The 26,113-nt window shown below is 41.0% G+C and overlaps 1 protein-coding gene across 1 annotated transcript; it reads left to right on the forward strand.

Moving 5' to 3' along the window:
• Positions 1-338: 338 nt before the first annotated feature.
• On the forward strand, positions 339-26,113 carry bcap29 (B cell receptor associated protein 29). Its single transcript, XM_055653001.1, has 8 exons — positions 339-494; positions 5,315-5,421; positions 7,117-7,217; positions 10,078-10,228; positions 11,474-11,609; positions 12,492-12,600; positions 20,685-20,785; positions 24,615-26,113. Exons 2-8 carry the CDS (start codon positions 5,330-5,332, stop codon positions 24,648-24,650), a joined length of 726 nt encoding a protein of 241 aa, XP_055508976.1. The 5' UTR covers positions 339-494; positions 5,315-5,329; the 3' UTR covers positions 24,651-26,113.

Genomic DNA, 26,113 nt, shown 5'->3' on the forward strand with positions numbered 1-26,113 from the left:
CAACGAAAACACTTGTTTTAATGCTCAGTCTGAGGAAGAGACCGGTTACTAAATGTCGCCTGACCATTCCCTGTACAGATGCTGCCCTCTGAGTTCCTTCTTTCACTTTGGGTTTTTTTTGCTCAAGATGCGATTGTCTGCAGTTCCTTGCGTCTCAGCTTTAAATACTATTTTAACTTGTCACTTTCATTCCTCCCGGCAACAATTTCACTGTTTGGCACTAATTGCAAGTGAAAACTTCGGCCAAGAGTAATTAGAATTGCAAGAGTAAATGAATGTGCGGCATCATCTTCTCCTGGAGAGAAGCTGTGGGGCTGTGCCCGCGCTTTGCGCGCTCCCTGCTCGGTTAGACGCCATCTGCACGTCCCGACGCAGAGGCGGGAGGGGTGGGGGTCGTTCCTTGTAAGAAGTGCTGAAAATACAAGTTTTTGAACGTGTGGCCGCTTCGGTTTATTCGGTTGTCAAATTATTGGATTATTTAGCCCAGCTCCAAGGTATGGTTGGGTGAAGTTGCAGGGCAATGGAGGAAGGGCCCGCAGGTCGGGTGCAGGGCCTCTCAATGTGTTGTTTGTAGGGGAGCTGCGGGTACAGCAGAGCAAATGTGTAGGAAGGAACTGCAGATGGTGGTTTACACCGAAGATAGACACAAAATGTTGGCGTTATTCAGCGGGGACAGGCAGCATTTCTGGGGAAAAGGAAGTGTGGACGTTTGGGGTCGAGACCCTTCTTCAGACTGAGTCGGGGAAGAGGTAGTCTAGAGATATGGAAGCGTAAGGCAGTAAATGTCCCGGGTTTTTATACCTGGACGCTTGCCTGATTAATTAAGGCCATAAAATGTGTTTGGCCCACTGTCACTTCCGTGTTTTGCTTTGCCCTGGCCCCAACCATATTAGGATCGCAGTATCCTGTATAAATGTTATTCCCAAAATACGCGTTTGCTAAATAAGGACTGGGAGACGTCGTAAGCATTTAATGCTTGAAAACAAGTCTGCTTTGGGTGATCAAAAGCTTTAGTTCTACTCTGAAAGTGTAATGAAAGCAAAAGGGGCATATTGGTGGGCGGAATCTATGTTGCAACCCTCGGCGAAATGTTTCTAAATTCATCGCAGCTGCGCGTTTTTTGGCAGTTATTTTCCTCATTTTAAACTGACTGAGAAGGGCAAATGAATAATTTGTTGTGTGCTAACTCGGAACACTTTATATTTCAGTGGAAGCAATTTTGTTCAAGCATTCCTGGCCTGAAGTGTCAGTTAAAAAAATGTAAACGCAGCTTTCTCTGATATTTTATAAATAGATAAATGTCCTCGGACTATTTTTGTAAAAAAACAAGTGTGGTAAATCAAAGAAAGTAATAAGTTGAACGTACATATTCCTAAACAGAGATTTGTTTTAAGAAGGCCTTCAAGGGGAAATAACATAGGCTCGTGTTTTTAAAAATGGAAGCATGTATCTGCGGATACAGCTGGAATGGAGAGTTTGGAATGTAATACTGGGAGAGGTTACGGATGTAGGGCGGAGAGGATGCAAAGTCGGACGGTGTGTAATAGAATGTAATAGCTGAATTTTGAATGAAATTGTTGAGTAAGGATTAGAATGGTTGAGGCAGTAGAGTAGAGACAATTTTATCCAGGCATTTTAATAGGGAAATGGTGAATTTGGGAGGTCATAAAAGATGCTAAAACTGCTGTGATTGAGATTCCGAGAATAGATGAAACATTCTATTAGTTAAAAATCAAACATACAATCCGGTTTAGCTTGATGGTGTTCTGAGAGCTTGCAGATAATTTCGGATAGTAATAAAACTCATAATTCAATTGTTTAGCTTGATTCTGAGCAAGTGTTTAGAGTCATGCTCTTCAGCCCAACTCAATCATGTCGACCGTGGTCTGAGCTAGTCTCGTTTACCCGGGTTTGATCCATATCCCTCCAACATTTAGCCGTCCCAAGTCTTTTAAATGTTGTTGTACCTGCCTCAATTACTGGCAGCTTGTTTGTTAATACAGATATTGTAGTGAAGGTGTAGAAGGCCAGATTTAAGTATAGGGAGGTTGCACGGCAGTCGGGTCACGACCCATGACCCGTACTGTCGCTACGCTACGCCAAGTGGAGTACACGCAATGAACTGCAGGTAAGCACTGACCATTGTTTCCAGTGTAGCGGGCCCGTTAAAACACGCCGAAATGGTCAATTTTTGCACTGTAAATAATTACGGAAATCGGGATAAGCGTGAGACATTTATCCTACTTCAGAATTCCAAAAGTGAGGAGAAATTACGGTAGATAGAAGCGAGAACTGAAGGGACAACAACAGCCAAAGTGCTTGGCGAACATTGGTCGTTTGCTCACTGCATTTCATCAACAGTAAGGCATTATTTGTGTTTTTTCTTGATTCCTTTGGCATCTAAAAAGTTTCAGAGTGATAAATCTGGATGTAAAATTTTTTAATCGCCCATGGTTCTGAAGTGGGTTTTTACGTACAAAATGAAAACGCCTCCGAAGCAAAATTTATCGTTAAAGAAATCGCAAAATATACGTTGGTTTTGAATTACATTTTACTCGGATGCAAGCCAAGGAATGGCATAATTGTTAGCTGTTAATTGGACATAATCAACCTCAGCAAATTGACAATATCCTATTGAAAGGGAGTGGGTGTTTAAGCTGTCAGGACATTTTATTATTTGCCAAAATATACATCTCAATAGCATAATGATAGAAGACTTACTTTTCCATATACCACTTGTAAGTCTGGAGATTTTTTTAATGATAAATTTAGCTTCAGAAGCGTTTTCTTTTTGCATGTAAAAACCCACTTCAGAACCATGGGCGATTTAAAACATTTTACAGCCAGATTTATCACTTCTGAGACTTTTTAGATGCCAATCAAGAAAAAACACAAATAATGCCTTACTGTTGATGAAATGCAGTGAGCAAACGCGATAGTTCCCAATATTTTCCAATTTGATATCTGCACGGCCAATGTTCGCCAAGCATTGTTGTCCCTTCAGCTCTCGCTTCTCTTTACCTTCATTTCGCTTCACTTTTGGAATTCTGAAGTTGGGTACATGTCTCTCACGCTTACCCCGACTTCCACAATTTTTTTACAGCGGAAAAATTCACCTTTTCGGCGGTTTTTGACAGGTAGGAAAGTACGCGTTTCGTGTATTAACAACATATACCGGAAGCTGCGATGTCCTCCAGATGGATTGATTGGCTCCTTGCGTCAAGCCCTATGACCCGGTGACCTTACGTGCAACCCCCCTATACAATGCTATGCAGAGCATTGACAGTAGATAGTAGGAATCTTTTTCCTGTAAAAGGTGTAAAAAAAAAAACAACCCAGAAGACCTAGTTTAAAGTAGAGATTTAGAGGAGATTTTAGATTTTTTTTCACTTGGAGGTTGCTTGAAATCCGGAATGTGTTGCCTGGGGAAATGGGAACAGGTACTGTACTGTCACAACTGTCTTTAGAACAACTGTTGATAAATAAGATGGTACAAACACTTGGGTTCCTATTTAATCTATCTATCTATCTTCTATCTATATTTAAAACTCTGTGGCTGGTTGTGTGTTTCTGCCTGGCTGTCTTGTGGGTGCCACATTCGGCCTTTGATACCATGCTACGCCAGCACTCCGTCATCAAACTCCGTCATTTTTTCCATGTCGCTAGCGCATTCATTTAAAATCCGATTTTGCACTCCTCAAAACATTTCTTCTTTTTATATCCATTTTTTAATAAAATCATACCCCCCCCCACCCACTCATTATGTCGCCTCCTGCTGGCCAGCGACCATAACAGCTGCTGGCGCCTGCAGATCGGGAGGTCACAGCCAGTCACTGGCTTGAACACGGGGCATTACTCCCTCTGGGAAACCTGAAATTCCTCCGTTGATCACAGGCCCCATCCGACCCGCCTGCTCACCGAGTTCAGGTCCGCCCTCTACCTCTCCCCCACCTCTCTCTCTCTCTCTCTCTCTCTCTCACCCTCGCTCACTCCCTCTCCCTCCATCTCCCTCACTCTCCCTCCTCTCTTTCTCCCCTCCCTCTCTCCTCCCTCTCTCCCCCTCTCTCCCCCCCCCCTCCCCCCCCCTCCCCCCTCTCCCCCCCCCTCCTCCCTCCCCCCCCTCCCCCTCCCCCTCCCCCCCCCCTCCTCCCCCCCCCCCCCCCCCCCTTCTTCCCTCCCTCTCTAGACGCGCCTGCGAGTTGGGGGCTATGCGTCAGTAGATAGGGCGATTATGGGGTAAAAGGAGCAAATTAATAATATTAATATATCAAAGGGCGTAGTTACGTTTGTGCGGGGGGTTAGTTAGTGTGTGTGTGTGTGGGTGGTTAATGTTAATGTGTGTGATGCCCAATGCCCCCCCCCCCCCCCCCCCCCAACTGCACGTTGGTGGAACAGACCCAACGGGTCTGCACTTGGTCTAGTATCACCTTAAATCTATGTCGTTAGGTTCTTAATTCCTCGACTCTGGGTAAAGGACTGCATTTACCCTTTCAATTCCACTCATGATCTTTTACACCTCTATAAGATTAGCTCTCATCCTCCTGCACTTCAAGGAATAAAGTTTAGCTTGCTCAATTTCTCCCTGTAGCTCAGGCCCCTGAGTCCTGGCAACATCCTCAATTCTTCTCTGCACCCTTTCCAGGTTAACAACATCTTTCCTATAAAAGGGTGGCCCAAAACTGAACACAATGCTTGAAATGTGGCCTCACCAATGTGTGAATCAAACTATGAGGTAGAGTCAGCATTGTCAACAATGTTAAGATTACCAATGATTCTTGGAGGTTTAATGCATTACTTATGGTGTCCAACTACCATATACAGTCAGACTTTATTTTTCCATCAGCTATATCTTAAAACTGATTTTTTTTAAATTTAAAATAACATTTTTTTCCTCTCCTTGCTTTCTTACCAAGGTGAGATTTTTAAAGTTTTAGATTTCTCGACATCTCTTATTTTGATTATGGGACTATATTATAACAGTGGAAACCTGTATCCTTATAAGCAATAAATTCTGTGGTATATCTTTGGATGCATCGACTAGTGAATAACTGATTTTGGTAGTGAGTGAACATATACTGAGTTTGACCCTGCAGAGGAACACACTACTATTTTAGTATAACTTCTATTGCTGTAATAAAGCTATTAAAAATAATTAAATTCCAATGCCACGTGGCTCAGATGACAATAGTTTGAAGACACAGTGCTATGCTTTTTTTATTTTTCAATTCTGAAACCAAACTGAGAATGGAATTGTAGCTTAACTACAAGGCATGTTTAAAATGAATATTAAACACAAATGGTTTTGTTTTGATAGGTTTTATTAAGAACGATGACACTGCAATGGACTGTCGTTGCGTCTTTCTTGTACGCAGAAATAGGTTTAATTTTACTTCTATGTTTACCATTCATCTCGCCTCGAAGGTATGTTTAAAATTGGCTAATTTATCTTGAGATTTATTTTCAGGTTCAGAATCATGCTTGGGATCCATGAAAATATACAAACCTGTCTAAACTACAATGGGGAGGATGTTCATAAATTATAGGAGCAGAATTAGGTCATACGGCCTATCAAGTCTATTCTGCCATGCAATCATGGCTGATCCGTCTTTCCCTCTCAACCCCATTCTCCTGCCTTCTCATAGCCCCTCACATTTTGTTTGGATACAGTGAGATGAACCCTATGTGGTTATGTATACACTGATTAAATATATCTCTATGGCACCATCGCAATTCCACAGAAATCTCCTCCAGCTAAATATTGGTGAAATAAATACTGTGTTGTCAGTCTCCTCCAACATTATCCCAAGTAATTGGCTTCATGCAGCTCCCTGTCAGATGTCAGAAGCTGAACCAGAACATTTCTAATCTAGCTATTCTACTTGCAGTGAAGATGAGCTTCACATTAAGCTCATGTTTATTGTCATTGTTATATGCACAAGAATGGCGAAGCACGGGTTCAATGAAAAATCTTACTTGCAGCAACAGCACAGGCACATAGACTCAGCCTAACACACAAAAGCAAGTTGTATATAAAATCACACAATTACACAAATAAGACTGCTAGTGTGGAAAATTTGATTTTAAAATTCTCTGCGAATAGTTTTCTCTCCTCAACCCATCATGGTAATCTTAACTCCACAGTCCTCACATTCTCTGTGGAGCTCATGCAAGTTCATGCTTGATCTCTTTTAGCCTCTTGCACATGTATGATTTTAACCCTGCTATGTTTGCCAAGTTTAAAATTGCACAATCCCTATACTTCGGACCATCTTCTATAAACTTCTCTGCATGATTCTGTGATACTCTTTCCACCTCCCTCTCCGTATCCTTGACCTATCTGAATACTTCATTACCTTTTTTAAGTTTCAATGTTAAATATTATTCAGTATTGCACTTTTGAAGCAACTTGGTACATTTCTAGATAAATAAATGATTCATCAAATCTACTAAAAGAAATGCTAAAGAGTTTAAGAAAGAACTGCAGATGCTGGAAAAATCAAAGGTAGACAAAAATGCTGGAGAAACTCAGCGGATGAGGCTGCATCTATGGAGCGAAGGAATAGGCGACGTTTCGGGTCGAGACCCTTCTTCAGACTGATGTGGGGGGGGGAAGAAAGGAAGAGGCAGAGATAGTAGACTGGGAGAGCTGGGAAGAAGAGGGGAAAGAGGGAGAAAGCAAGGACTACCTGAAATTGGAGAAGTCAATGTTCATATAGCTGGGGTCTAAATACCCAAGCAAAATATGAGGTGCTGCTCCTCCAATTTGCAGTGGGACTCACTCTGGCCATGGAGGAGGCCCTGGACCTTAAAATAAATGCTATGTAATTTTAATCTACAAAAAAAAAACTCTAAATAATCTTAAAATATGGTGCATTTCAGCATGACATTTTTTTTCAATGGTAACTCATCAACTCTATCAATTGACAATTATTGGAATGTGGAGCTTGTCACGACATGGCATGGTCACTGTAACTATATGGATGTCTCAAAGATGATTCGGTCAAACTCAAAAGGGCATAGCCAGTGGCCTTTTGTAGAATGATCTTTTCCCAATTCTGTAGATTCACAACAACAATATAATATTTTAATATATATTTTTTGTATTTTGTGTTTCAGATGGTTAAAAGTTTTTACCTTTCGTTTGTGGGAGAAAATTGCTTCCTTTTGGAATAGAGCTTTCCTAACAATTATTGTAGTCTTGGTTATCTTGTTCTTTGGTAAGTGGGGCATTTTCGAGAGGGATGCTTTTCTTCAAGAACATGATTATTATAATACTGTTACCATATTGAGTGAATTTTGTGCATTTTTTAAACCACAGCCAAAACTGACCAATGAACATGTGTAAAACACAACCTGTTTATTACCCAGGGACAACCTGTGTATAATATTTCTGGAAAATGTTTTTTTTTGTATATTTTATTAACAATTCCTTTGTGTTCGCAGTTCAAATTTGAATGTTTTTATTACATTTATATTGTAGTTATTGAATGTCTAGTTGGTTGTCATTTAGTCTTTGTAGACATTTAGATATGTCTTTGCCCATGTGATTGGAGGTTGTGTGGCCAGAAAAATGATCCAGACAATCAGTTTTTTAAATTATTTGAAACTTCCAATATGAAATAAAAAATGTTGTCGGGTCCAACTGCTTTCCACGGGTTGACCTTAGACAGGATTCTCCGTGTGTCCATTGAGTCTATGGTCAGGACTGGCTGGTCGGTTTGTAAGCAGGGGCTGGCTCTCCCCTTGGGTGTGGTGTTAGCTGCATCAAAACGTGCAAAGAAATTGTTCAGTTTATCTGGAAGAGAAGTGTTGGTGTCAGTTACCTGCTGCCTTGCCTTGTTCCCCGTCAGTGTTTGGATTCCTTTCCACAGCTTCCTGGTGTCTCCTGTGTCACAGAGGTGTCCCTGGATTTTCTCTGCCAGCGTTACAGACGTTCGGGCCGCGGATATGGACACGGAGAGGAGGTGGTCCCCTGTGACGGGTCGAGTGGAGATGGGAGAGAGGGATGGAGGAGAGGGGAGGAGGTGAGAGGAGGAGAATTGGGGGGGGGGGGGGGGGGGGGGGGGGGTGGAGGAGAGCTGGGCGAGTGAGTGGGCTGGGGAAAGCTGGAAACCTGCGGCAGAGTGAGTGGGCGGGGAGGGGAGGGGCGTGGCTTCACAAGCTTCACCAACAGCGAGGAGAACGTGAGCGACGCTGACCTCGCGATGTGCAGAACAAAGATCCTATAGCGGAGCGGAGCTGGGATCTTTGCTGCAGAAGTTTCTCGATCTTTGTGCGCCTTTTGAAGAATGGGGGGGGGGTGCGTGGAGTAACGTACCTCATGGAAAACTGCGCATGCGCGTTGACAGCAGCTTCATTAATCCACAGTGGGGGGGGGGGGGGGGGGGCAGGGGGGCCTCGTTTAGTGGGCATGTGGGCATTGTGACGTCAGCAGCTGGCAAGCGGCATTTATTTTTGACAAATTGAATATTGTGAACAACTTTATTCAAAATCTGGGGAAATAATTGACCAAATTTAGAGAGGAGTGGATTTCTGAAATCATAAGTTAAATCCCTACCGAAATATCTAAATACCGAAAATCTCTGCATTTTTGCGTCTGGTTTTCGAGGAGATAGGTTTCAAAGGCAAAATGACACACAGCCCCACACACAGCCCCACACACAGCCCCACACACACACACACACACACACACACACCCCCTCTGCAACTGATGGAGTAGATGGCTGATAGCTGGTGGCGATGTTAACCAATGCTCAAGGTTATAAGTTGAGGACAAAGGTTGAAATGATTGAATCTAATAAAGATGGAAGGTCAGAGGTGAATGCAAACTAGAGGGAGGTATGGTCGGTAGAATTGCAGGTTGAAAGTTTCATCATACTCTTGCACATTCTTTGTGTTGTTTTGCCAACACGGCTATACATGACAGTCTTTATCTTTTGATTTGTTTTTTGGAATGTTTCAACACATAATTCAGCGCTGTCTTGGTTTTCAACAAAATCCTAAACCACCTTCATCTTGTTACTTGCCTTTTATTTTAAACAGCTTCTTACCTCCTAGCTGCTTATGTGGCTTACCTTAGCTTGGCTATTTAATTTGTATTCCAAAAAATAGGGGACTATTAACAAAATGATCAAGATTATTATGGCATGTTAGTTTTGTAATATGGTGCTGTAAAATCACATTGGAAGGATATGTTTTATTAATTTGAATTGCATCATGCCTATTTTGACTTTAGCTGTCCTAGGTCATTTTTTTCTTGCCTAATCTGATGACTACTTGCAGTACAACTTCTTATCAAGGGTAAAGCTAAGAGAAAATATTTTATTCGGTTTATTATTTTAGATTTTTAGTTTAGTTGAGTTTAGCGATACAGCGCGGATACAGGCCTTTCGACCCACCGAGTCCACGTTGACCAGTGATTCTCATACACCAGCACTATTCTAAACACTAGGGACAATTTTTACCAAAGCCAATTAACCATCAAAACTGCATGTCTTTGGAGTGTGGGAGGAAACGGGACCACCCACACAAAAACCATACAAACTACCTACAGGCAGCACTGGGCTTCTATGGGGATATCATTCATGAGAGAAGTTTGATTCTAGAAACATTTTTTGGGTAGGTGGTTGAACATTTGATAGAGTGGATGTGGAGAGGATATTTCCGCTAGTGGAAGAGTCTAGGACCAACGACCATAACCTCAGAATAAAATGACGTACCTTTAAAAAGGAGATAAGGAGGAATTTCTTTAGTCATAGAATGGGGATTCTGTGTAATTCAAAGCCGCAGATAGCTGTGGAGGCCAAGTCAATGGATATTTCTAAGATAGAGATTGATAGGATCTTGATTAGTAAGGGTGTCGAGGGTTTTGGGGAGAAGGCAGGAGAATGGGGTTGTGAGGGAAAGATAGATCAGTCATGATTGAATGGCGGAGTAGACTTGATGGTCTGAATGGCGTACTTCTGCTCCTACAACTTATGATCTTCAATACATTTTTCTAACTGTTTTATTACTAACCTTATGTGGTTATAAATATGTAATAATCTCATAATTGTGTAATAATCTGTCTGCTTGTAGATGCCATTAGGGAGGTGAGAAAATACTCAGCCAGTCATGGAATTGGAAAAGACGAAAAACTGCTTCCAAATATGTACGATCATTTTAACATGAAACTTTTCCGGGCACAAAGGAATCTTTATATATCTGGATTTTCATTGTTCCTCTGGCTGTAAGTACACATAGCAAATAAAATTAGCATTTTTTGAAATTATTGCTGAAGTGGCAAGAATATGGAGTGTGCTGTCAGATGATGATTTAGGCAAATGATGCATTTAAGAGAAAGTTAGACAATTACATGGTTGGCACATAAGTACCTGATCTGATGAAGAGTCATCGATCTGAAACATTAACTCTGCTTCTCTGTCCACAGCTGCTGTCTGTCCTGAGTTGCTGTGCATCCTCGGTATTCTGTTTTTATTTCAGATTTCCAACATCTGCAGCTTTTTTCCTTTTCGACCAGGAATAACCCGTTGGGCTATATAGCCGGTATCTATGCTGTAATATCTATGTAACATGTGATTGTTACTCTGGTGCGTAAAATAATTATGTGAAAACCCAAAATTAAAGAATCACGCCAAAACCAATAATTGGGCCTGTGCAGAATGCTCCAAGTTGAGACGGTGTACAAAAATATCCTGAATTACAACTCAGCAATTAAGTCAAGAGTGTTTAATAGTCAAGAGAACAGAACAATGATATTTCACATTAAACAGCTTAACATGGCATTAAATGTAATACACACAGATAAAAAAAAAAATGTAAACAATAACTTTAACCTATTTCAATAAAGTGTTGAGAAAAATGTGGCTTGTTATAAAGACTGCTTTAAATTGCAATAGTCAACTGTATTTCATGGCAGGTTAGAAAGTGCTGCCGTTCTCCAAGGCTCTTAATTTCTAGGTAAGTATGTCATTGAATAATATACTAAAACTTGCATTTAAACTTTTAACAATAAATCTAAGCCATTTGAATTTACACAATGTGAATTAAACACACTTAATATCTGATAAGGACCCTGATATTTAAAGTATTTGCTTTGGCTCAGTAGTCACACTGCAAACACTCCAGCACCTAATTAGGCTCTTATACAGTTTCGGAAATGATAAATTCTCATAAACCAGATCCAATTGCAATAACATAAAGTGCGAGAGGAACTTAGCTGGTTAGGCATATGACATTTAGGGTCAGGACCCTTCAGTGGGTCCCGACTTGAAATGTCGCTTGTCCATTCCCTCCACAGATGCTATGTGACCCGCTGAGTTCCTCCAGCACTTTGTGCTTTGCTCAAAATTCCAGCATCCTGCAGTTTCTTGTATCCAATTGTAATAACATGGTCAATGCAATTTTTACTTAATTCTATGTTCTATGAAAATGTTCCTATAATTATGTCCTTTTTGTGAAATTTTCTTTGCAGTGTTCTTCGTCGAATGATCACCCTTGTCTCAGAACTAGCAATTGCAATGGGAGAAAATCAGGCGCTTAAAGTTCAAACAGAAAATGCAAACGAGGCAGCCAAAAGGTATCTGGAGGAAAATGAAGGTCTAAGAAAGGTAACACAAGGATGGGACAAAAATAAAGTTTTGCAAATGCTCAAATTCTGTGATATAAAAACAGTCATGCAAATAATCAGCACTTGGAGAGATACTTGATGATAAGTGCTGTGGATTCCTAAGATCCGCAGCATAAGTAGTCAACTCATTTCAGTTTTTTTGTCCCATTAAATTCATTTATACCGAAACTTAATTTTTAGTTCTCTCTTTGAGTAATATCCCCCCATCTATACCTACGGTACTTGTATTGCCACTTCAGAATTTCTAAGCCACAAACCAGCATTTTTAGTTGAGTGATGCAGGTCTGAACTTTTGCTAAAATGTGCAGTTTTTTTCCAACTTTCATTTCATTCATCTGAAACTTATCCAAAGTGCAGTTTTTACTTTTAAATGATGTAGTGACTTTAAAAGTGATGCATGAACATTGAAAATCTTTAAGCATAACTTTAATTGTATGATACCAATTTTTTTCAGTGTTACCAAATTGAAAATTGATTTTGTTATATTTCCAGAGGGAGGATCATTTGATGATCATTTCTGGGTTTTGTATTCAACCATGTAGGATTAGATATGATCTATCTTTGTACCTCTGGAGTAGTTGGGGCTCCCAGGATGAAGTTTCCCATGCATCTTGCCTTCTGAGCATATTGGAACCTTTAATGGGCACCTTCATACCTCAAGCCTCCCACAGAGCATAGACTACAATCGGAGGAATGATGTTCCAAATCCTCTCATGATTCGTATGACTTTGGTTGAATCTGAAGTGTTTATTTCAGTGATTTTCTTTTTAAAGAACCTGCAGCAGACACAAGAAATCTAATGCAAACTTTTGTTATTTGCACTACTTCTCACTAAAGTCTTCATAATTTGTTTTATTATTAGGCTAGTAATAGACATAAAGATGATGGAAATAAGAAATTGGAAGAGGAACGCGAACAAATGATTAAGGAAGTTGCCCAACTGAAGACTGAATTGAAGAAAACCACGGAAGGTAGTACCTGAAGATTTTTTTGTTGTTAAATTTGTGCATAAGGCTTTCAAATGTTTCCACTTCAACAATTTACATGTATGTAGAAACTTCAACATGGTTGAGGGTGTTTCATAGAAGTGAAACCAAAAAGATATGAAACAGAAGCAGATAAATGAGTCACATTGCTGAAGATGAATTGAAGGAGCATTTACCATAAGGAACCATTTGTGGAAGGAATTCTACAGCTTGAAGATTTAGCAGTTGAATATATAACTGCTAATAGTGTGAAAAGCTCGACAGTCAGTTCTGGAGGTCACAAAGCAGTTAATAATATGCAACTTTGTGATATCTAGAGAACTGTGTTTTGAATAAAAATGGTGTGAGCAATATGGTTTTGCTTTACAGAAATTGCCAGCAGGTAGAATGGAAGTGATGAATGTTTTTGGAATGGGTAATTGGCAATGTTGCAGTCATTATGATTTGGAGTTGAAGGAGGTTTCTGCTCATTCATTGTTGGGTGTTGGAAAATAGTCTTGAGAATATCAATTATGTTCAGAGGTGGTGGGGTGATGGAGAATCTCAGCGGCATATGTGAAATTAATTGTTTTTTATAACGCATTACTTTGATGTAATGACCCTTTTCACATATAGCAGATAGCTATAAACTGATTTGCCAGCCCCACATTGAGCATCTATGCTTCACTGTGGATCATCAGCAGATGCAGAAAAATATCCCTGGCTCTGCCTCCAATATGAAGCTAGGATATCTGGTTCAATGAGGAGTGCTCTACTCTCTCGATTATCTCTCAATCAACAGCCAAGAAGTGCTTTGACACCTCCTGAACTGAATATTCCATGACATCTAGCTTTCCACATTACATATAAAATTATATAGCTCACATCAACCCCTATTCGCCAATCATCTTCATGTTCACTGATCTATAAAATTTACCATTTAAGCAATGGTTAACTTATTTCTGAATCCCTTTGTGTTCCATACCTTTGTGAATGATTCCAGTCCAAAGTCTGACGAGATATATGTAGTCCTACAATTCTGATCCCTGAGCAAAGAAGTGGAAACTGCCATTGATAGTGCTTTCTAATACCACTTTCTTATCAAGAATCTACTTATTGATGCCTAGTTTTGCAAGGACTATGTCATTCCAGACTACATCATGGCTTTGATCCACATAGAAACCAAACAATGAATTATGTGAAAATGACCACCCTTGACATCAAGGTAGCATTTGATGATCAAGGAGCCCTAGTAAAACTGAAGTCAATGACACCAATGACAATCACTTCTGTGATACACATGTCACCGAAACAAAGATGGCTGTGGATTTTAGATGTCACTTCAGGAGTTCTGAAGGCAGTATCCAGTGCCAATATCTTAGGCTGCTTTATCAATGACTTTCCGTCATAAGGTCAGAAGTGGAAATGTTTGTTGACAATTATACAATTTTCCATTCTGTTTGTAACACTTCAGCAAACGAAGCAGAGCATGCTTACACGCAACATGACCTGTATGACAATCAGGTATGTGCAGATTAGTGTCGGATAACATTCATTCGACAAAAGTAGTAGGCAACATCCATTTCCACCAACAGAGAGTCCAGGCCAATACTCTTGTCATTCACAGTATTATGTGGCAGCTATTCGAGCTGCTGTCGCTCGGGGTCAGAGATCTGGTTTCAATCTTGACTTGAGTGCATGTTCTCCCTGTGACCATGTGAGTTTCCTCCAGATGCTCTGGTTTCCTCCCACATTTCAAAGATGTGTGGGTTAGTAAGTAAATTGGTCACAAAATTTCCCTTAGTAAGTAGATAAGTGTTAGAATCTGGGAAGAGTCAATGATGGGAAGTCTTTTTTTTTAAAAAATATGATCAATACAATGGGCACCCGAGTGCATGAACTTGGCGAAGTGGCCTGTTTCTGTGCTGCGTCTCTCTAAATCCAAATCAAAATCTAAGCACATGGGTAAAATTATGATGAGAAAATGCTCTGCTGTTATGCATATATTTACATCGAACTAGAAAACTTAATTCATTTTTTGAACTTCTCTCAACTATTGACCAATCCATCCTTCAGAATAGTGGAGAATTTTGATATCTATTCTATATCCCCTTCCTGACAGGTACAATTTTGTAGTACTCGATTTTATTAGGAAAAGCAGGTTCCTGTTGGTTTGATGCCTACTTACAAGAGACAGGTAACCTAATTCCAAAGGAATAATTAAGGCGTTCCTGGGGTTGGTGAGAAAAATCTTATTATATAGTTTGTTTTCAATCCAAGATTTGTTTAATTTGAATGTCTGTCTCTGGATTCAACGTTTTCTTTGATTAATATCCCTTCTCCTGTGGCACTGAAACCACTTAAGAGTCTTTGTAGTTCCAGTTGCGGCCAGTTAACTTAATACAAGCTTGGATAAAAGTTAAACCTTCTTGTTCGTGTTGCTTATACTGAATAAGCCCAGTGTGCCTTTATTCAAGAACTCTTGTTACACTTTTGTGGATTTTAACATCTGGCAATTGTTCAGCTGCTGCGCCTTGAGGAATTGTAAATATGTGTTGGTGCTCATCAGCAAATTGTAGTGAGAACATGATTAAAATATTGAGTTTAACATATTTTGAAGTTAGCACAGATTTCTCATACAATCTTCCACCTGTCAAATTTTCAGATATGAAACTTCGATTTGTGGTCAAAATGTAATAACAAGGGAAAAATGCAATTGTAAAGGCTGCAATTTAACTTCAAAGTGGCTTAGTGGAAAAGTGCAGGATAAACTCATTTTAATTTGTGAAGAAAATATTAATCAAGGTTTTGAATTGGCCTCAGACATTTGTTTAGGGATCAACAATTCAAGAAATTAGTAGTTGCTACCTGTTTGGAGGTGGGGAGGAACTATTATGAGCTACATATGATCTTGTTTTTGTTGCGTAGATTCAAGTTATTTTCTCAAATGACACGATAATCATCAACGCAACATTTTATCCTTCAGAAGGTCAAATATCTTCAATTATTTATTTTTCATTAGTAAGCACTCTTACGGCAGACCATTTTTACTTGAGCAATTTTGAATTAGATCATAAAGCTTTGTAAAGTATTCTGCAATGTTGGTTTTGGAGTCATGTATGAAACAAAGATTTCTTTTTAGAATTTGGGAATGCTGCATAATTGGATAGTATCTTTATGACTAACTCTTTTGTTTGAAATAATGGATTTTACAGTGAGCGGTGAAAGACAAAAATGTTCCCATAGTTATGTGGAATTAGTTGCTGTCTGTCACTGTTGGCACCAAGCAACCAATCAAATTGAATAATTATCTTGCAGTTAACCAAGAAGTGAAAAAAAACTCATTTTGTAAAATTAGTATTTTTAAAGATGTGGTGTGAGATGGCATGGGATGAAAATGGCTCCATTGTAATCATGTGTTGTCTTTCCGTTGACTGAAACAAAAAGCTTTTCACTGGAAGATAAAATACAATGTAAAATTATGAAACCATAGACATTTTAATCCTCGGGAATTGGCAATCCACCAATTGATTGTTTTACAGCATCAATAAATATGGTTAAGATTTCAAAACCCAGTCATATCTTAGCGAGCCAGGCTACATCCCTGCAGGGAATGGACAGGTAACATTTTGGATCGGGACCCTTCTTCAGACTTTTGGGGGGGGGGGGGGGGGGGGCACGGGATGCTGGAAAAGGGAGGTGGGGCAGATAAAGGCCTGGTAAGTGAATTGTGAATATAGGTGAAGGGGAGGGTGTTGGACCTATCAATCCCCCCCTCTTTATGCCAATAATCACATTATCCAATTTCAATTAATAACAACCCCCCTTCCAAATCCTGATACATACACATTTCTCCCACCCCTTGGTCATCCTGCTCATTTTCCCTCCTTTGTACATTCATATCCCATCCCCAAGTTCCATTTCCCTCATATCCCCTTTTTCAAAGGCATTTGGGCAGTGGTTCTTAATCTTTTTGGCCCCACGGCCCCATCACACATTCTTGGTCAGTACCGTGACCCCCGAAACAAAAATTGGGGGAAGAAAATCCCAATTTATTAAAGCATGTCTGCCAATGCTCAGTCAATGGGATAGCTGAAATTGCTTTGCTGCCATCAGCAAATGAAAACCAGGACGAATGGTCGACACGCAGCACCTCATGTCAGCGTCGATCACAAGCCTATTGTGTACCTTCGTTTTCAGTTACCATGGTTGGGAATCCAGCCTCACATCGATAGGTTGAGGGGGACTAGACCAATAGGGTCAGGGGCTTCTTCGAAAGAACAGGACAGTCCTTCACTTTCAGCCAAAACGTGGCGAGCTCTTGTTCCATGAAGTCACTCTTGAGCTGCGCATCTTCACGAATTCGGTAAAATTCAACCTTCGCAGTCACGTCAGTATCGCTGATGGCACCGTCTTCAATGGAAAAAGGTCGGACAATCTACTCATCACGAGAGCGGTCGTCCAGTCTGGGGAAGTAACGTTCGATGGCTTCACTAATTGCCAGAAGGTGGGTTGAGATCTCTTCGTGGAAGTGGCATTCAACATCTGACATAGCATCCACGAGAGTCGTCATCTCAGTGTCACCATCCTGGCCACTTCTCTGATAAAGATGAAACTTCCTCCTGAACGCTGCCACTATGTCCCAGATTCTGTCCGTGTGTAGCATTGGGAGGTTTCCTTGAAGTGACAGGTTCAAGGAATTCACCTCGGCGAAGAAGTCAGCCAAGTAAGCAATCTTCATCAAGAACAGTTTGTCCTGCATCTTTTCATGAAGCTGATTCTCCTCCTCAGTACACCCTCTCTCCAAGAACAGCGCTATTTCCTCTCGAAGTTGAATAACACGATTGAGAACTTTACCGCGCGAAAGCCAGCGCACCTCTGTGTGGAATATGAGAACAGTGAAATCGGCGCCCATTTCTTCACACATTGCCTTGAAGATTCTTGAGTTTGTTGTGCTCGCTCGGATGTGGTTCACAATCTTCACCACATCTGAAAGCACTTCTCGAAGACCAGGAGGGAGAATCTTCATCGCTAAAGCATGGTGATGTATCATGCAGTGGGTGAAGGAGACATGGGGAGCGACATCCTTCATGAAGGTTTTGAAGCCGGATCTGCATCCGACCATGGAAGGCGCCCCATCTGTACACACCCCGACAAGGCGTGCCCAGCCAAGCTCATGTTTAATGAGGAAGGCTTCCAGCATTCTGAACACATCTCCCCGAGTGGTAGTAGCCAATGGCTCCGAGAACAGGTACTCCCTTCATGGTTTCTCTTTCGAGGTAACGAACGTAGACTAGCAGTTGGGAACATGAGGCAGCATCTGTTGACTCATCCAGTTGCAGTGAATACACTGGACTGCTCTTCACAGTGCTCATTACTTCAGGCAGAATATTACTCATATCTGAGATTTGACTTTTGACTGTGTCATTCAATAGACAATAGGTGCAGGAATAGGCCATTCGGCCTTCTGAGCCAAAACCGCCATTCAATGTGATCATGGCTGATCATCCCCAATCAGTACCCCGTTCCTGCCTTCTCCCCATATCCCCTATCTCTAAGAGCCCTATCTAGCTCTCTCTTGAAAGTATCCAGAGAACCGGCCACCACCACCCTCTGAGGCAGGGAATTCCACAGACTCACAACTGTGAGGAAAAAGTGTTTCCTCGTCTCTGTTCTAAATGGCTTGCCCCTTATTCTTAAACTGTGGCCCCGGTTCTGGACTCCCCCAACATCAGGAACATGTTTCTGCCTCTAGCATGTCCAAACTCTTAACAATCTTATATGTTTCAATAAGATATCCTCTCATCCTTCTAAACTCCAGAGTGTACAAGCCCATTCTCTCAGCATATGACAGTCCCGCCATCCTGGGAATTAAGCTTGTTAACCTACGATGCACTCCCTCAATAGCAAGAATGTCCTTCCTCAAATTAGGGGACCAAAACTGCACAAGACTCCTCTTGTTATAAAGGCCAACCATGCCATTCGCTTTCTTCACTGCCTGCCGTAACTGCTTGCTTACTTTCATTGACTGATGAACAAGGACCCCCAGATCCCGTTGTACTTCCCCTTTTCCCAACTTGACGCCATTTAGGTAGTAATCTGCCTTCCTGTTTTTGCTACCAAAGTGGATAACCTCACATTTAGCCACATTAAACTTCATCTGCCATGCATCTGCCCACTCCCCCAACCTGTCCAACTCACCCTGCATTCTCATAGCATCCTCCTCACAGTTCACACTGCCACCCAGCTTTGTGTCATCTGCAAATTTGCTAATGTTACTTTGAATCCCTTCATCCAAATCATTGATGTATATTGTAAATAACTGCGGTCCCAGCACCGAGCCTTGCGGTACCCCACTAGTCACTGTCTGCCATTCTGAAAGGGACCCGTTAATCCCTACTCTTTGTTTCCTGTCTGCCAACCTGTTTTCTATCCATGTCAGCACTCTGCCACCAATACCATGTGCTCTAATTTTGCCCACTAATCTCCCATGTGGGACCTTATCAAATGCATCTCCTATGTGGGACCTTATCAAATGCATCTCCTATGTGGGACCTTATCAAATGCATCTCCTATGTGGGACCTTATCAAATGCAAATTTGAAAGTGAAATCTGAACTTGTTTGACTGCCGTTCCCCCAGCACCAACTTTGCTGCTTTGAAAAGGCATGGCTTGATAAGCTCTTCACCAATGCTGTGAGGTTTCTTAGTCTGTGCAATTCGATAAGCAATCCGGTATGAAGCCTCCAACGTTGCTTCATTTGATGAGCGCAGTGACCCGTCGAATCGATGCGGGAACCCTTGAGTACGGCTTCTTTTAGTTTGAAATAGTCCACACCCTTCCGCACCAGGTCGCTGTGACAAGACTCCAAATGGATCTTCAGTTTGCTGGGCTTCGTGCACTCGTGGCTCAAAACCTTGGCACAGATAACACATTGCGGCTTGACCACGGATTTTTGAAGCCGAACTTGAGAAATGCTTCACTATACGTGCGTGTCTTGGAAGACATGGTTCACAAAACAAACAGTTCGTGTGTATATACGCAGGGCCTCAGGGGAATTTTATCAGTGGGTACAAAGTTTCTTTCAGGCCCCCTACCCTTCTCCATTAGTCATCCTGTTTTTATCTACTACGGGTTTTATGCCATGAGCTGTAGCCTGCAAGGCAAAAAGGGGTATGGAAGATGAGAGAGGGGTGGAATGGAGCGCTCTGTTGATTTTCTGCATTTGGCACCTTATGCTCCTATACTCCATAATATATTTACTTCCCACATCACCTCACCAGAGTTCCCGGCGCAGCACCAGGCCCACAAACTCCACTATGCAGACAGCACATGGTCTGACTCTGCTGGGTCCTAGTGCTTCCCCACCCCCCACCCCTACTACAGGGAAGATCCATCAGTAGTGATGAATGCTGGGTCCTAGTGTGTGCCTGGGTAGTCGATGTACCCCCTGAGATTTCAAAATTCCCCCCCCCCCCCCTCCTAGGCCCCCTATATGTACCCCCTGCACCCCCCCCCCCCCCCCCCCCCCCCCCCCCCCCCCCCCTCCCCCCCCCCCCCTGCCCCACCCCCCACCCCCCCCCTCATAGGCCCTATATATAAGCGCGCAACACGAACAAAGTACTGTGTGTGGTATGTACCTTTGTTAGGTTCCTAAAAATGGGGTCAACAAATTGATGTTATTTACAACCCCTCCATGACCTCCGAAAAAACCCCAAACGACCCCAAGGGAATCACGACCCCCAGGTTAAGAACCACTAGGCTAGGGGATAACACAGGAGACTGGATCTGACAGAGAAATAGATGAGCCGTTATCGAATGGTGGAGCAGACTCGCTGAGCCAAGTGGCCTAATTCTGCTCCTAAGTCTTATGATCTTTCTGCTTCTCTTGTTTGCAGAAATAACTTGCAGGAGATCATCTGTAGAAAACCTCCATGCAAGCTATATTAGGAGCTCTGTAGAGTGCATTATTGGAGAAATATTCTGGAGATGAATCCTTTTCAACTTTGAAAGTTGTTTGCAGATTGTAAGTTGAATTTAGTAATTGGTTTTTAATTATATTTTAATTCTTAACTCCTTTTGCGGTAAAGCCCTTGAGAAATCACAGATCGAAATGGTTACAACCCGAAAACAATATGATGGGCTGACAAGGGAGTATGACCGACTTCTGAAGGAGCATGATGGGTTACAGGTAAGAACACTTGTTTTAGTTTACTGCATAATGTCGAGACCATTCTGACATATAAAACAAAGACCTTCATTCATTTTCATTACCGTGTGAATAATCTCCCACAAGTAGTTTCTTAGCCGACTCCATCTCCCTTCAAAAGTTAATGCAACATACCATGGGGGAGCTGGAGCTGTGGCGGGATCATCCGTGTGAATGAGAGCATCATATATGGGGGTTATAGTGAAGTGGTCACACCCACGGCACAGACAGAAAGTAGATGGTGACCACCAGGAAAGTAAGTACGCAGAAACTGCAGGAATCCCATATAGCCATTCCCCTCAAAAACAAGTGCACCCTTTTTGGACACCATTGAGCGAGAAGATTTCCAGAGAGCAGCAATCAGGTCTATGGTGCCAGTATTCTTGACTCCTTGGAGCGTCTGCAGAACAATCTTAAGGAACAAGGTAAGAAGCCAGATCATTGTGCACATTGATACAGGTGACATGATCTCTGGTTTACTCCTGGTGCCATGTGCTAGCGAGTGTAGCAATAGGATGATGTGACAGGTGAATACATACATGACTGAGAGGAGTTAGTATAAGGGACAGGAATTTGTTTTGTTTTTTTGGATCAATGGGATCTCTTCTGGGCAGAGCAGACTTACACAAAGGAATGGGTACACATGAACGACAGGGAGACCAATATTCTAGTGGGTATATTTGCTAGTATCACTCGTTTAAACTAGGTTGTCCGGGGCACAGCATCCAATGCAGTAGTGAGGCAGGTGGGAGGACAGAAGTCAGTGCAGATCTCAATGAACAGCAAGTTTTGTAGATGGGACACGCTAGAGCACAGCATGGAATAAGGAAAGATGGTTGGATTAAAATGCATTTGTTTCAATGCTATGGACCTGACGGGTAATGCGCATGAACTTAACCTGGATGGTTACATGCGGTTCGGATGTGATTGCCGTCATAGAAACTTAGCGAAGGGAGGGACAGGACTGGCAGCTTAATGCTTCAGGGTACAGGTGCTACAGGCAACAAAGAAGTGGGGGTAAAAAGAGTCCAACGAGTTGCTTTATCGATTAAGGAGAACGTCACAGCAAAGGTCCAAGATGACATAACTGAAGGATTGTCCAGTGAGGCTCTATGGGTAGAACTATGAAATAAACAGGTGATCACCTTGTAGGGGTTGTGCTAATGGGCCCCAAATAATCAATGGGAATTGGAGGTACAAATACATTGGGTAAATGCAGACAGCTGCAAGAGTAAAGGTTTTTGTAATTTTCTGAATGTAGGCTGGAACTGCCATAGTGCCAAGGCTTAGATGGGGTAGAATTCAGGGAAGTTTCTCCAGGCAATATGTAGAATGTATCCTACAAGGTACAAGGCAAAGTTTGACCTATCTGACCTAAGGAATTTGGCTGGGCAAGTTACTGACGTGCCAGTGGGCAAGCCTTTTGTGACCAACAACCACAGTTTTATCAATGGTAAAATAATCGTATATAAATACAGTATCTGTCCACAAGTTAAAGTTCTAAATTGGGGCTGGGACAACTTTTGATGACATTAGGCAGTTGACAATAGTAGTTATTTGTGTTAAAAGGTATGCCGAGGAAGTGGGATGCTTTTAGGGTGAGAGTGAAAAGACTTAAAATGGAATCTGAGGAGCAACTTTATCGCATAGTAGGTAGCATGCATATGGAACAAGCTGCCAGAGGAAGTAGTTGAAGCAGGTACAATAACATTTAAAATACATTTGGACAGGTGCCTGGATATGAAAGCTTTAGTGGGAAATGGACCTAGCGTGGATGGACCATATTAGTCGGCATAGATGAACTGGGCCAAAGAGCCTGATTCCATGCTATATAGCGCTTTTGTCCAACCATCAAACACCCATTTTCACTAACAATATTGGTTCCATTTTATTCTCCCACTTTCCTATCAACTCTTTCCAGGTTGTACCACTCGTATACAAACATCAGTTTACAGTGGTCAACTATCCTACTAACCTTTATGTTTTAGGGATATGAGAGGAAACTGGGGCACCGGGAGGAAACCTGCTCAGTCTGGGAGTATACAAGCTCCACACAGGCAGCACCTGGACTGAACATGGATCCATGGCGTTGTGAAGGAGCAGCTCTGCTCGCTGTGTGTCCCTGACTGACACCAGGGTGGCCACAGAAGTGTCCATCTGTTCCCCTCTCCAATGAATTCCGCATTTATGCTCACCTATACTTCTCAATACCTGTGATCGTGATACAGGCAACAAAGTAATTCCCATTAATCATTGCCAAGCTTTCTGATGTCTAACATTCTCATATTTGACCATGAAATTCTTATTGTTACTTTAATTGTAACTTCTACACCAATATTTTCAATCTTTCCTGCTAACTAGTTTTCAACTTATCAAACTATATAGAGGAAAAAGAAGAAGGGTCTTGTGTCCTTTGTATGCTTATACCAGCATCTGCAATGTTTTTGTTTCAACATATCAAACTCTTTGACTGAATCCTTCTCAGACATAACATTTATAAATGACACTAGTTGTGTCTACGTAAAACATAGTAACGATTTGGTTTGTCTTAGTGGGAGTTTTATCTACAAATGGTTATGAACTTATACTTTAGCTTTTACAGACTATTAAATAGTTTCTGCTGAAAGTTCAGGAGCTGTGAATAGTCTGACATATTTTAGTGGGCCTGTTATGAAACAAAGCCCAAGGCAGTCTTGAAATTGGAAATGGAACAACAATGCTCAGGATGACTAGCACCATAGATGGTAAACAAGTAAAAGGCATATATTTTGAATATCTAATTGACTTGTCAGTGCTGATATAATGATATTTGTAAAAACTGTCATAATGAACAATTGCTTGAACAATCACCTGAAGAATTAGCAGAGAAAATCAAAATTGGAAGTGTGAAAATGCTACTCCACTACCGAGAGGTATAACAGATAATTGTTATTTTGTGTGCCTATTGTGTGCATTTGTAGTACTTTACAAACACTTTCACTTGTGAAATCGAAAGTGTATTACAAACTCGTATTTCCAACATTAGCGCCTATTCTCTGAAAACGACGTGCTACTTCCTCCAGTATTCTTCCTTGGTCGCTATCTGTATACTGAAGGGCAATTTATTGCATCTCCCCACCTTTTGGCAGCAATTAAGCACCTTTTACCCACCCTCTGCAACTTGCTTCCTATTAAAAAAAAAAAGCCGTTGGTCTGGATTGATCAATAAGAGGTTTGTAAGTTTTTCAATCTTCCCCAATTCTGTTCCTATAGCTCATGTAGCATTCCCACAAGAAAGAGTGCAGCAGAGCGATGGGTTTCCAGGCAGTTAAGTCATTCAGTTTAGTTTAGTTTATTATGGTCATGTGTACCAAGGCACAGCAAAACACTGTGACAAGACTGAGATAAAGAGAAATGTCTTTGAATGGTTGTGAGTCTTTGAAATTCTCTACCACAGAGGACTGGAATTTATTTCAATAAGCATATTTAAAACAGAGATGGCTTGATCTTTTTACAGCAGAAGAATGTGGTATTGTTGGGATCAGTAGAAAGAAATTGAGCTGAAGACAAACGTTAGATCGGCCAAATTCTTCTAGAATAACGTGGCAGTCTCAGTGGGGGGGTGGCGTTTAGCCCACTAATTCATTGGGTTCAATGAGTTTACAATTACCATTTTAGGAATGGGGTGGAAAAATGGACACATGTGAATCCATGTCAGGGAATACCTGATGAGTATTGCTTAATTCCTCCATAGTTTGTTCCATAGAAACCTAGCAATGAATGCCAAAAGTCTATGAATAATAGCTAAGATTTGTTGTTTTGTATTTTTCAGAACCTTGCTGACAAGCACGATAAGAAAACTGAGTAAATTGCAAAAGCTTTTGCTTTGTGCCTTTGGATATCTTCTGCAACAGCTGTAAATTTATTTTTTGTTACCTGGATAATGAAACTAAATGTGAATGAGTCTCTTCTGAAAACAATTGGGTTGAGGGCTTTTGACTTTGACAAAAGAAGTGTATAGTTTGTAATGCTTTGCACAGTTCATAGATTTAAATGGAAAGATAGCAATAAGTTGGATGTGACTTGTTCAGATTTGGCTGCCAATCAACATACTTGTGGATTCAGGCCATATCTTTCTATTTACTTATTTTAACTTGCAGGCACCACTATCCCACAAGTGCAATCTGAATTCTCAAAGTTGGCTATTTGACCTGCCAACAACCTTGAAATGTACCTATCTGAATTTGCTTAATAGAACATAATACCACTGGTAGTCCAGGAGGTTTTGGTGAAGAATCCTGGCACTCCCATGCTGTTTATACCTCCATCTTGTAACTTACTTTGGAACTTCACCGTCACAAGGGGAGACAAGGGTATTCTTTCATAGTTCCCAAAAGTTTACTTACCAACACCTCCAGGTTAAATGTGGGATAAATTAATATTTTATTTTTCAATTAGAACTTTCTGAATGGCCTGGAGAGATATGAATTATAATATTGCACAGGGTATTTGACATGGATCTTACCCATTCTTGCCTGTGGTTGTCGGTAAACTTGTATAGAGCTATAGGTCCGATTTTCATTGTCCATTACTTTTTTTAAGTTGTTTTTTTTTCACAGTGTAACCTCCATTTAAAGCTCATAATGGAAAAAAGCTTTTGTCTTGGCAGTTGGCAGAAAAACAAAAGTTTCATGTTTTATCGTGCAAATGTACTTCAAACTTAAATGTGATGCGAATAATTTAAAATAAAATATCGAAGAACAGTTAGGCGGTCTGCATTCTGTGAAAATTCTGGTTGATTATGACTTATCTTGGCAAGAATCAGGAATCGCAGACTAATATTTTACTGAGTTGTGAATATTTTGTTTTTGTCTGAACGTATTCGACTGAATGTATATTAATGCTAGAATGTAAAAATATTGTCACATTCAATTTGGTGCTGACTTAGAAATATTTAATCTCCTAATTTTAATTTGATCGGAATCTATCTAAAATGTAAGTATTCATGATTTTGAAAGCTGTGTTTGTTCTTACTGCTGTATGCACAACATAAATGGAAAGATAGCACTGGGAACTATGTATTCCCTTAATCTTTCTTAATAATGCGCTGCTCTCGGCCCACAGGTCACAACATGTGGAGAATATTACTGTTTTGCAGTGTTTGAAATGTAAACATGAAAATTATTTCATTTTCGAGGATCATATAGTTCATCAAAGAACTACCTAGCCAGCCTAAAAATGATTGTTGCATGTCAATTAAATTAATTATTTTTACACACTGCAGTTTTTTGTCAAATATCTCATGCTTGTACAATAAAAATATAAAATCAA

This window comes from Leucoraja erinacea, chromosome 22, assembly GCF_028641065.1.
Source record: "Leucoraja erinacea ecotype New England chromosome 22, Leri_hhj_1, whole genome shotgun sequence".
NCBI lineage: Eukaryota > Metazoa > Chordata > Chondrichthyes > Rajiformes > Rajidae > Leucoraja > Leucoraja erinaceus.

Coding starts and splice junctions, on each gene's coding strand:
- bcap29 (XM_055653001.1), top strand. CDS start 5,330: ATGACACTGCAATGGACTGTCGTTGCGTCTTTCTTGTACGCAGAAATA. Junction 5,422..7,116: donor CCATTCATCTCGCCTCGAAG/GTATGTTTAAAA, acceptor TTTGTGTTTCAG/ATGGTTAAAAGTTTTTACCT. Junction 11,610..12,491: donor AAAATGAAGGTCTAAGAAAG/GTAACACAAGGA, acceptor TTTTATTATTAG/GCTAGTAATAGACATAAAGA.